Genomic DNA, 13,618 nt, shown 5'->3' on the forward strand with positions numbered 1-13,618 from the left:
ACAATGTAAGCCTATGGAGTGTCTGAATGATGAACCATAAGCTTACGTCAAGCGACTTCAGTTCACACATAAACCCCAGGATGATCGGGCGAGACAAAAATTCACTCACAGGAGTCAGAGGAGGACAGGAGCGGTCTTGGAAAACAAGGGAAGTCAACAGTCGGTAAATATTTTATGGCACTTAAACTACAGTGCACACATATTTAGACAAGTTTACCAAGTTATTTTTTTTTCCTGCAAGTGATTCTTTAATGTCAAACATAGTTTATAGTTTAATAGCAAATCTATACTCTGAGAATGTGCATTGTAACTAACTTTCCTTTGTCCTGTATAGATCTAATTAAAAGCAGTGTGCACATAAATTGAGCTCAGCAAATAAAGTTCTTAGCACTGTAAGTAGTTAATAGTTTGACAGAAATGTATTGAGGGGAAAACTTCAGAATTTTCAATGTATAGGTATGTACTAAAACTTGCTTTTGTTTGCATAAAAATTGTATGCAGGATACTAAACATGTGAAGGGTAAAGACAATTTTGATGCTTATCTTTTTATATGGTAATTAAAATCAGAGCAAAATCCAACAGCCATAAATAGAAGTGATTCTAGTGAAATGTTTCTCATTTGAATAATGACTTAGCTGATATTGATATAACCATTGTTCAAGTTTGTCATGTAACGAGGATTTGCTGCATGCAGGTGTAAGATTTAAAGTATCAAATCTAAAACACTGCATTTTAAAATAAAAACCCTTTGTCCCATAAATTTTGCAGTCAATACTTTTTTGTATAGATATATAAAGTTTTACTGGTTATGTCATGAAGATAGAAGCGTATTTTAAACTTTTAAATATTGTGATCATTCCGCAAAAGGCTATTTCTGTATATCAGGACATGTGCCTTTAGTGGGGTTATAATAAAATGATAGTATTTTTGCAGAGAACAAGAAAGAAAAAAGTCTTCTTTCATTTAAAAGATAAACACTCATAAATTTCAAATAGGCTTATAGGCTGCCAGCATTCCAAAAAGGGATATCACTTCATCTTCAGCCAGTCAGTGAAAGCAGGGTGGGGCATATTCAAAAAGCTAGATACTGACAGGTGTATAAGTAGTGGTGTTACACCTGTTTCAAGGCAGCAGCAAGCACAGGTGCATAAAGCTCTTTTGCCTTCTAACGTTATATCATGAGTGCTTTTGATCCACAGACACATTCTCCAACACGCTGTGGACCACAGTTTCCAAATATAGGACAAGAACCTCCAGAAGTGAATATCTACTGTGATAGCATCTTCCAAACACAGACAATGCCTAGTCCTCAGCGACCTTCAAACTTTGAGACTGGAGATTACAGCACAGCTACAAATCCTTATTTGTGGCTGAATGGATCATCAATAACACCCCCTCCATACCTTCCGGGATCTAACACCAGTCACTTCATGCCGCAGTCATATGGGATGCAAAGACAGCTTTTGCCTAACATGCATGGCTTAGGAGGTTCTGAATTAGGTTGGCTTCCAATCCCTTCCCAAGAAGAACTCATGAAATTAGTGAGACCTCCTTATTCATACTCTGCACTGATAGCCATGGCAATTCATGGTGCGGCAGACAAAAGACTGACACTGAGCCAGATCTATCAATATGTTGCTGACAACTTTCCATTTTACAACAAAAGCAAGGCTGGGTGGCAAAACTCAATTCGACATAACTTGTCTCTTAATGATTGTTTCAAAAAAATTCCACGGGATGAAGATGATCCAGGTAAATTAAATTATTTTTTTTTTACTTTTTACTGGCAAAGATTTGCAAATATTTTTCTTTATTATATTTTCTCATAATAGAAAGTTACTGATGCTCATATCTTCATCAAGATGCAAAGTAAACTATGCATTAGCAAATTTGAGGTCTTATGAGTAGATTGATGAAATGAAAACTTTTCTGCCCTATGGAACATAATAATTATATTTTCACTATTTTTCTTTATCTCAGTCTCATGCTTTTTTTCCCCTTATTTTATTTTTATTTAATTTGTTATCTTATATGACTTTAAGCATGTAATATTTACAAATACTAAATAAGCTGTTCTTTCTTTACAGGAAAAGGAAATTATTGGACCTTAGATCCAAACTGTGAAAAGATGTTTGATAATGGAAACTTTCGGAGAAAGAGAAAGAGAAAGTCTGACAGCAATGGACAGCCATCTTATGAGAAATCTGAGGGGAGTCCACTATCAGATAGCCCAAAGAATGGTGACCCTCAAGATGTATTGGAGAGCTCCTCACCAGGAGGTGATGAATCATCTCAGAAAAGATTATCTCCACCAGCAATAACACCTTGCCTCAATAACTTTCTTTCTAGCATGACTGCCTATGTCAATAGTGCCAACTCAGTAAGTAGGCCACTTGGACTTAATAATGACATTTCTGATAAAATGGGACATAATATGGCTGGGTTTAACTCATATTCTTCACTTTCAAACTTTGCCAATCATGGAGGGTCAGACTGGTCGACTACAGTACCATCAAATCCATTTGGCTATGGCAGTTCAGTTTTAAATCAGTTTAATTCTCAATTCTATAACAGTATTAGTACAAATAGCACCCTCTACTCCAGAGAAGGTACCGAAGTATGAGAAACTACTTTTAATCTATTATAGTTTACTTACAAGAAAATGTGCACCAACTCTACAGAACCACTGTATCTTGTATAAATTGCGTTATGACAATTCATTTTATAGAATTTACATGCATCTATTTTGATAAAGACTTTTTTTGCATAAAATATTAAGTCAACTCTCATCACACTCTAAACCTCCTTTATGTATTGCCCTGCTATTTTTACACTGCTTTTATTGTCTCATAATTTCTGAATTCATTGCATTTTAGAAATGGTATAGTTTTAAAAAGATGCCCCCATACAGCATATTACCATACATGCTCAATTTTGCTGCCCGACATTGTTCAATTTCATATATTTTATATATATATAAACATTTTGTAAAAATGTTTACTACGAGAAATGCTTATCAATGAATGCCAATGTATTTGTATGCTAGTATAAATTCAATGACTTTCAATAGATGAATAATTTTTAAAAATTACAGCGAACTTTGCTGGGAATCAAGGATTATTTTGTAATTAAAATTAATATAACATGAAGAAAAATTATGTATGTTGTGACTTCATTCAAATTCTCAATATAACGTAGTGAAAAAAGTGATTGTATTATACAACTCTGAATTATCTAAAACTTAACTTTCCAGCACCAACTATAGTCAGTAGCAGCAGCAACTTTTTTGTAGGTTAAACAAGAGGTTGTCTGAACATTAAAAAAAATGAATAAGTATAAAATATGCAATAAATGTCCTAAGATACTAAAAATAACCTCAGCATACTGAACTTGCATCTTCAGTCCCTAGCATGTCATTGCTGGCAGCTTATTAGCTAAGATCAGTACGTGGATGGTAGATGGTAGAGCATCTGCACTGGATAGGCTTTGAATGAAAGTTGTGAGTTTTATGACATTTTCTGGTATTTAGTGTAACAAAACAAGAGGGAATGCACAGCAGGTATAATAACTCAATCACGTATAACAATTGGGTGCAGCATTGTGTAAGAAAAGGAAGAATAAAAGCAAAAGAAATAGCTCATACACATAATGTGCGCACACCAAAATAAATATATATATTTTATTTTGGTGTGCGCACATTATGCGTATGAGCATTTCCTGGTATTTCTCATAGATCTATTTCTTATAACCCTCAAATATTACCAATATGCCTGGTGTTCCTTGCAAAAAAAATAAAATGACAATATCAGCTATGCTTAAAGTGTGCTACTGTTGCACATTCTGTGAGTTGTAGTTTCCTAATTGTCCTTAAAACTTCAAGTTTAATCAAGACTTATTGAAAATGAGCTGAAATAGGCATAAGTGTTAGCACTTTTACCAGGATGTTCAGACACTTTTCAAGAGCAATGACCGTTTCTCTTTAATGCATGGATGAGCTGATAGCACGGGCAAAGCCAAGAGGCATCAATACTATGCATCCTTCCTTTTATTCCAGACACAAATCTATACCATCTACATACATAATTGCCAGTTGCAGATGTAATTGTATCTCATAATGCACTGTAGCACTGTCAGTTATGCAGCTGCAGTTTGTGCCCACATCATATCCATGGTAACCAGGGACAACAATGCAGGCAGAACCCAAATTGTGGCGAGCGACGAGACGTGGCGGGCAGCACTGACAAGACATGGAGGGTGGCACTGACAGAGACATGGCGGGCAGCACTGAGAGAGACATGGCAGGCGGCACTGAGAGAGACATGGCGGGCGGCACTGAGAGAAACATGGCAGGTGACACTGAGAGAGACATGGCAGGTGGCACTGAGAGAGACATGGCGAGCGGCACTGAGAGAGACATGGTGGGTGGCACAAAGAGCCATGGCGGGTGGCACTGAGAAAGACATGGCGAGCAGCACTGAGAGAGTTATGGCGAGCAGCAATGAGAGAGACATGGCGAGCGGCACTAAGAGAGACAGGGTAGGCAGCACTGAGAGAGGGACATGGCGGGTGGCACTGAGAGAGACAGGGTGAGCGGCACTGAGAGAGACAGGGCGAGCGGCACTTAGAAAGACAGGGCGCACATAGTGAACACAGCTCAAGAAACACAACACCAGATACCAATATACATCACACAACAATGAAGAGAGTGCACAGGGGTGAAAAGGTCAAACGACGCAACATATACAATGCACAAATGCAGAGGGAAGACATACAACAGATATGTTGGAAAGCGCAAACACTATGATACATGTCCACTGCTCCTGTCAGCACCACGAAGCATAGACAGATGTTCATTTCACCGCACTCCTGATGCAATAGCATTGGGCTTATTTCTAGTATTTACATAAAAGGTGACTCTCCAGATTGACCTGTTGGAAATGTGACCCTATTTATACACAACCCCTGAACATGTGAATGACACACATTGTCCCCAGACTAGATGAAGTATGGGAAGCACCCTTTCCCACCATAACAAAATTCTCCAAACTCTATTTTGGATAAAACACAACAATAGTTGGTCACCCTCTTCCAAGATTTACAATATAGAAAATAATATAATAAAACAATGCAATAAGAGACCCACACAAGTCCTAACATAGGGCCCATCTCTTTCATTTACTGGAACATAGTAGAAACGTGTACTGCATTATTAGGCTGAATTTGGGTTCCAGGCAACTTCAATGTAGATGTGAACGAACCCTATATGGAAATTGTTAGTCTGTGGAGACCATAGGAAGTTTGAAACTGGTCTGGGACACTTTTTTATAGTGCAAGCAGGGCTCTCTTTTTGCTTCCATTACTGTCTTCACAGAAGTCAGCAGGAAAACAGGGAGCTCACAAAGAAAAGTGATCTGTAAATGTTACATCACGTGCTAAAACAAGGCAGTAAGAAAATTATGAAGAGAAGAAGTTATTGAAGCTGTGATGATATGACAGAGGTAGGGTTGGAAGTGAGGCCAACAAGTCTGCTGAGCTTAGGCATATTTAAGCTTAGGATGAGGCGAAATTTGGGCAGCTATGTGTTCAACAAAGCTTTGGGTCCCAAACTGAACCTAATTTAATATTTTACTATTTCTAGTTCAATGTTCCAATAGCTAAAATAGCCTAACTCTTATCTTAATCTAGCTAGAGTTACCAGTAATGCAGGGTAAATGTTATGAAGAATACATAAAAATTATACAACAAACATGCCTGAGATCAGACATATGACCGTTAAATGATTTTCATGCTATATTTGTCTACAGATGCATTAGTTTGTTAGGCCAAAGTTAGGAAGGAGGTGGGTCGCTGGCCAGAGCGACGTCGCAGGGCAGGTAAGTGCATGTGAAGCTGCCGTAGCGATAATGTTCGCTACGGCAGCTATCACAAGATATTGCATGCGCTCAGCATCGCTATCATAGGCTAGCGATGTCACAGCGTGCAAAGTACCCCTAACTCCTGAGAAATAACATCTGCTATCTGACTCTGACAAATGATATCTGGCAAGGGACAATTGATATCTGACAACTGACAATGGCAATGATATCTGACTTCTAACAAGTGACAACTTATACCTGACAACTGATATCTGACAAGTAACAAATTAAATTTGACAATTGAGAACTGAAATCTGACAATTAACATCTGATATCTGATATCTGACAACTGATTTCTTGGATCTGAAAACTGACATCTGAAAACTGATATCTGACATATAACAACTGACAACTGATATTTGACATCTGACAACTGATATCTGACAACTGACAAATAATATCTGACAAATGACAGTTCACAAGGGAAAAGTAACATCTGATAACTGACATCTGAAAACTGAGAGGTGACACCTGACATTGTTTTCTTATGATATATTACTACCTAACTATCAAATGAAGTAAATAATGAACCTATAGGTTAATCGTAAGCATCTATGTCATACAGTTTGGGTTTGAAATGATAATGCTACTAATAAAAAGAAATAAGAGCTACTTACACAGTAAAAGAATGCCAGCCTTTAAATTGTTTAGATGATTTTCAGTGCAAATGTATCTGAAACACATTGGGACATTCACACAGACCTCATCCAAGCAAATGCAAATGATGATTCAACTTCAAATGATGTTTGAGTCTGATCGGTAACTTTGATTGGTGAATAAAATCACATATCACACATCAGAATGAGACACAGAAGAACCTTCAGAAAAATACCAAAACTTTGGCTCCTTTGATTTGAAACAAGAAAACAACATTCTTAGCAGACTTACCGTAATGTGAGCCTTACCACTCATCTACAGGCTAAAGTGATGTTAGATGGTGATTTTCCTTGGTTAGGAGATTGAACATACAAACAGTCAGTGTGTCTAAAAGTTATTCTGATTCTGAGGTGTGATATGTGACTCTCTTCATCTATCAAAGTCATCCATCAGAGTCAAACATCATTTGAATTTGGCTTGGAGGAGGTCAGTGTGAAAGTCCCAATGTGTTTCAGACAAATTTACACTGACAATAATCTAACAAAATCAAAGGCTGACATTTTTGTACTGAGTAAGTAGCTCAATGGTAAGTGTCCTCTCTTTCAAACACAGAGCTATGGTTTTGAGTCCCTATAGTGGACATCAGTCGTTTTTTTTTATTATTAGTATTATCCTTTCAAACGAAAACTATGTGTGATACAGATACCTTACCGTTAAGGCAGACCTGGGCAAGGGGCGGCCCGCGGGCCACATCCGGCCCGCCTACTCTCTGTGACCGGCCCGCCTGGCTCAGGGCGTCCTTGCTGGCCGGTCAGTGATGAGGGCAATCTAACCTGTTGTCCAGAGCTCCAGGCTCCGGGAGGCCCGTGGTCAGATTGCCCTCATCACACGCTGCATGCCGGGTAGGAAACAGAGGACAGATCCTGCAGCTCCGCACAGTCAGTGCAGGCAGCGGAACGCAGGAATCTCTCCTCTGTTCCCTGTCCAGCACGTTTCTTTGTGACACACGCGCGCCCTGATATCGTCAGTATGGCGCGCGTGGAGAAGCTGCAGTGGCGGGGCCCATACAAAGAGAGGCAGCGGCGGGGCCCGTACAGAGAGAGGCAGTGGCGGGGCCCCTACGGAGAGAGGCAGCGGCCGTATGGAGAGAGGCAGCGGCGGGGGCCGTACGGAGAGAAGCAGCGGCTCCTAGGAATACAGCGTCGGCGCAGCCTGGGCATGTGAAAGAGAAGCTGCTCAGCGGGGACCCGTACAGAGGTGCCTGAGGAAGGGACAATAAGAAGAGAGGTGAGTGGTTACTAGTAATCTACGGGGACAATAGGTGGGGAAGGGGGTTAACTGTTGACAAATATTTGGGGTGTAGTGGTTTAGTATATGGGAATGTAGTTTTACAGGTGTGGTATATGGGGGGGTGTAGTGGTGTAGTATAATACAGGTGTATATAGGGGTGTAGTGGTGTAGTATATTACAAGTGTAGTATATAGTGGTGTAGTATAATACAGGTGTATATAGTGGTGTAGTATAATACAGGTGTAGTATATAGTGGTGTAGAATAATACAGGTGTAAATAGGGGTGTAGTATAATACAGATGTATATAGGGTTGTAGTATAATACAGGTGTATATAGGGGTGTAGTAAAATACAGGTGTATATAGGGGTGTAATGGTGTAGTATAATGCAGGTGTATATAGTGGTGTAGTATAATACAGGTGTATATAGGGGTGTAGTATAATATAGGTGTATATAGGGGTGTAGTATAATACAGGTGTATATAGTGGTGTAGTATAATGCAGGTGTATATAGGGGTGTAGTAAAATACAGGTGTATATAGGGGTGTAGTGGTGTAGTATAATACAGGTGTATATAGTGGTGTAGTATAATACAGGTGTATATAGGGGTGTAGTATAATATAGGTGTATATAAGGGTGTAGTATAATACAGGTGTATATAGTGGTGTAGTATAATACAGGTGTATATAGTGGTGTAGTATAATGCAGATGTATATAGGTGTGTAGTGGTGTAGTATAATACAGGTGTATATAGTGGTGTAGTATAATACAGGTGTATATAGGGGTGTAATATAATATAGGTGTATATAGGGTTGTAGTATAATACAGGTGTATATAGGGGTGTAGTATAATACAGGTGTATATAGTGGTGTAGTATAATACAGGTGTATATAGTGATGTAGTATAATACAGGTGTAGTATATAGTGGTGTAGTATAATACAGGTGTATATAATGGTGTAGTATAATACAAGTGTATATAGGGGTGTAGTGCTGTAGTATAATACAGGTGTAGTATATAGGGGTGTAGTGGTGTAGTATAATACAAGTGTAGTATATAGGAGTGTAGTATAATACAGGTGTATATAGTGGTTTAGTATAATACAAGTGTATTATATAGGAGTGTAGTATAATACAGGTGTATATAGGGGTGTAGTGGTGCAGTATAATACAAGTGTAGTATATAGGGGTGTAGTGATGTAGGTTATCACAGGTGTAGTATATAGTGATGTAGTGCTGCAGTTTATTACAGGTGTAGTATATAGGGGTGTAGTATATTACAGGTGTATATAGGAGTGTAGTGATGTAGTATATAGTGGTATAGTATATAGAGGTGTAGTTTATTACAGGTGTAGTGTATAGGGATGTAGTGATGTATACTACAGGTATAGTATATGGGGGGTGTAGTGATGTAGTATATGGGGATTGCGTGTGTATGTATGTATACATTGTGTGTATGTGTATATATATATTATATACACACAGAGTATATGTGCAATATATATATATATATATATATATTGTAGAACCGAGTTAATTATATTAGTTCGGCCCTCTAAAACCATCCCAACTTCTCATGCGGCCCCATGGGAAAATAAATTGCCCACCCCTGCGTTAAGGTATAGGTTCATTATTTATTTGATTCAATATTTATGTAAAAAAATTGTTTAAAAGAACAGAGAGTCCTCAGTGGTTGATACCTTTTAATGGCTAACTGAAAAGATGGTAATAATTGCAAGCTTTCGAGACTACTCAGGTCTCTTCATCAGGCATGGTATAACACAAAATCTGAAGAGTCACGTAACTCTTCAGATTTTGTGTTATACCATGCCTGATGAAGAGACCTGAGTAGTCTCGAAAGCTTGCAATTATTACCATCTTTTCAGTTAGCCATTAAAAGGTATCAACCACTGAGGACTCTCTGTTCTTTTAAACAATTTTTTTATCTCTACTGGCTAACACGGTACAAAGATATATTTTACTTGTATCAATATTTATGTAGTAATATATCATAAGAAAACAATGTCAGATGACACTTGTCAGTTTTCAGATGTCAATTATCAGTTGTCAGATGTCACTTGTCAGAAGTCAGATATCAGTTGTCAGTTGTCACTTGTCAGATGCCAGTTGTCACAGTCAGTTATCATATTTCAGTTGTCGGTCCTCAGGAGCCAGAGTCAGTTATTAGTTGTCAGAGTCAGTTCTCAAACGGATATTGATATATGATCACGATATATGATCATGTCCAAAAACGTACACTGTATGAGTGGGCCATAACAGTCAGGATACTACACACTGTCAGGAAGAAGATTCCTAATAGAGGAGACTCTAATCACTGCAACTCTACTGAAAGTCAATACATAAGGATGCCTATGTTAGTATAGAGAGGCAACTTTTGATAAGCCATACATAAAGCCAGAGGGACCTGTTGTCTAGTGGGCAGGATTGGGATTGTTACCAAGGGTCCATTGTCAGTATCCAAGTTACCCTCGGTGATTTCTTTAGAATATCCAAAATCAACTTACCAAAATAATGTAAGAAACAGAGGATGTAAAAATTCAGCTAAATTAGATATCCCCTAAAACGTTACTTTAACTAGATCAATTAAAAAAAAATACCCAACAAAAATATATTTACAATGTGCAATATGTTAAAAATATACTACAAGGTAGCTTGTGTGGAGACAAATTTGGAAGACATATATCAGCAGTCTTAGATATACAGTACATCCTGCATATCCTCTATCTCTCATGCGGCCTGATCACAGAGGTTGGCACTAGAGTTGAGCGCGGTTCGAGGTTCGTGGTTCTCCAGTTCTAGGCTCGAGTGATTTTGGGGCCTGTTCTAGATCGAACTAGAACTCGAGCTTTTTGCAAAAGCTCGATAGTTCTAGAAACGTTCGAGAACGGTTCTAGCAGCAAAAAAACAGCTAATTCCTAGCTGGCTTTCCGCTGTAATAGTGTAAGTCACTCTGTGACTCACACTATTATGACATTTCAGTGTATAGTGTGCGTGAACAGCGCCTTCAGATCACTGCTGTTTGTATAATGGCGATCGCCATTTATTTTTTTTTTTTCTTGTCTTCCTTCCCTAAGCGCGCGCGTCTTGTGGGGTGGTCCAGCATGTCAGCCAATCCCAGACACACACACAGCTAAGTGGACTTTTAGCCAGAGAAGCAACGGCATGTGTGATAGGATGTCCATGTCACATGTCCCTGCATTATAAAAACGGACATTTTCCTCCAGGACGCCATTATCTCTTCTGCGTCCTTGGTGTCAGACATCACTGGCGCAGCTCCGTTCTGAGTCATATCGCCGATACTGCTGTATGCGCTCCATACACAGCGCTGGACAGTATAGGGATAGCACTTTCCATCAGTCCTTTTAAGGGCTCGTACGGGCAGGGTCAGAGTTAAGGTGACAGGTCCTGCAAACAGCGACAGCGTCTGTGTAGCCAAGGTCAGGGATTTCCTCCCTGCATTTCCCTATTAGGAGGGAATAGAAAGGCAGGCATTCCATTCCTCTACCCAGAGCCCCACAATCCTGGCACTGTACCCTCCTGTCCTCTGCACACTCCAACTCATTATAACTAAGCCATTATACTAGCAAACACTCAGTGTACCTAGTGGCATCCTAAACGTGGCTATTGGACTTTGGTATAGTCCCACTAGTGCAAAGACATTTGCAGCACCTCTGCCTGCATTGCACACTCCAACTCATTATAACTAAGCCATTATACTAGCAAACACTCAGTGTACCTAGTGGCATCCTAAACGTGGCTATTGGACTTTGCTAGAGTCCCACTAGTGCAAAGACATTTGCAGCACCTCTGCCTGCATTGCACACTCCAACTCATTATAACTAAGCCATTATACTAGCAAACACTCAGTGTACCTAGTGGCATCCTAAACGTGGCTATTGGACTTTGCTAGAGTCCCACTAGTGCAAAGACATTTGCAGCACCTCTGCCTGCATTGCACACTCCAACTCATTATAACTAAGCCATTATACTAGCAAACACTCAGTGTACCTAGTGGCATCCTAAACGTGGCTATTGGACTTTGCTATAGTCCCACTAGCGCAAAGACATTTGCAGCACCTCTGCCTGCATTGCACACTCCAACTCATTATAACTAAGCCATTATACTAGCAAACACTCAGTGTACCTAGTGGCATCCTAAACGTGGCTATTGGACTTTGCTATAGTCCCACTAGTGCAAAGACATTTGCAGCACCTCTGCCTGCATTGCACACTACAACTCATTATAACTAAGCCATTATAATAGCAAACACTCAGTGTACCTAGTGGCATCCTAAACGTGGCTATTGGACTTTGCTATAGTCCCACTAGTGCAAAGACATTTGCAGCACCTCTGCCTGCATTGCACACTCCAACTCATTATAACTAAGCCATTATACTAGCAAACACTCAGTGTACCTAGTGGCATCCTACACGTGGCTATTGGACTTTGCTATAGTCCCACTAGTGCAAAGACATTTGTAGCACCTCTGCCTGCATTGCACACTCCAACTCATTATAACTAAGCCATTATACTAGCAAACACTCAGTGTACCTAGTGGCATCCTAAACGTGGCTATTGGACTTTGCTATAGTCCCACTAGTGCAAAGACATTTGCAGCACCTCTGCCTGCATTGCACACTCCAACTCATTATAACTAAGCCATTATACTAGCAAACACTCAGTGTACCTAGTGGCATCCTAAACGTGGCTATTGGACTTTGCTATAGTCCCACTAGTGCAAAGACATTTGCAGCACCTCTGCCTGCATTGCACACTACAACTCATTATAACTAAGCCATTATACTAGCAAACACTCAGTGTACCTAGTGGCAACCTAAACGTGGCTATTGGACTTTGCTATAGTCCCACTAGTGCAAAGACATTTGCAGCACCTCTGCCTGCATTGCACACTCCAACTCATTATAACTAAACCATTATACTAGCAAACACTCAGTGTACCTAGTGGCATCCTACACGTGGCTATTGGACTTTGCTATAGTCCCACTAGTGCAAAGACATTTGCAGCACCTCTGCCTGCATTGCACACTCCAACTCATTATAACTAAGCCATTATACTAGCAAACACTCAGTGTACCTAGTGGCATCCTAAACGTGGCTATTGGACTTTGCTATAGTCCCACTAGTGCAAAGACATTTGCAGCACCTCTGCCTGCATTGCACACTCCAACTCATTATAACTAAGCCATTATACTAGCAAACACTCAGTGTACCTAGTGGCATCCTAAACGTGGCTATTGGACTTTGCTATAGTCCCACTAGTGCAAAGACATTTGCAGCACCTCTGCCTGCATTGCACACTCCAACTCATTATAACTAAGCCATTATACTAGCAAACACTCAGTGTACCTAGTGGCATCCTAAACGTGGCTATTGGACTTTGCTATAGTCCCACTAGTGCAAAGACATTTGCAGCACCTCTGCCTGCATTGCACACTCCAACTCATTATAACTAAGCCATTATACTAGCAAACACTCAGTGTACCTAGTGGCATCCTAAACGTGGCTATTGGACTTTGCTATAGTCCCACTATTGCAAAGACATTTGCAGCACCTCTGCCTGCATTGCACACTCCAACTCATTATAACTAAGCCATTATACTAGCAAACACTCAGTGTACCTAGTGGCATCCTAAACTTGGCTATTGGACTTTGCTATAGTCCCACTAGTGCAAAGACATTTGCAGCACCTCTGCCTGCATTGCACACTCCAACTCATTATAACTAAGCCATTATACTAGCAAACACTCAGTGTACCTAGTGGCATCCTAAACGTGG

The 13,618-nt window shown here is 39.8% G+C and overlaps 1 protein-coding gene across 1 annotated transcript; it reads left to right on the forward strand.

Moving 5' to 3' along the window:
* Window positions 1-1,139: 1,139 nt before the first annotated feature.
* FOXI1 (forkhead box I1) lies at window positions 1,140-3,271 on the forward strand. The gene is made up of 2 exons (XM_075342326.1): window positions 1,140-1,753; window positions 2,089-3,271. The coding sequence occupies exons 1-2, from the start codon at window positions 1,180-1,182 to the stop codon at window positions 2,622-2,624; spliced, it is 1,110 nt and encodes a 369-aa protein (XP_075198441.1). The 5' UTR covers window positions 1,140-1,179; the 3' UTR covers window positions 2,625-3,271.
* The last annotated feature ends 10,347 nt before the right edge of the window (window positions 3,272-13,618 follow it).

The sequence above is a fragment of the Anomaloglossus baeobatrachus genome, chromosome 4 (genome assembly GCF_048569485.1).
Source record: "Anomaloglossus baeobatrachus isolate aAnoBae1 chromosome 4, aAnoBae1.hap1, whole genome shotgun sequence".
Lineage (NCBI taxonomy): Eukaryota > Metazoa > Chordata > Amphibia > Anura > Aromobatidae > Anomaloglossus > Anomaloglossus baeobatrachus.

Bases quoted from the DNA above. Each gene is read 5' to 3' on its own strand.
- FOXI1 (XM_075342326.1), top strand. From the start codon at position 1,180: ATGAGTGCTTTTGATCCACAGACACATTCTCCAACACGCTGTGGACCA. The intron at 1,754-2,088 runs GTAAATTAAATT...CTTTCTTTACAG, and splicing joins ACGGGATGAAGATGATCCAG to GAAAAGGAAATTATTGGACC.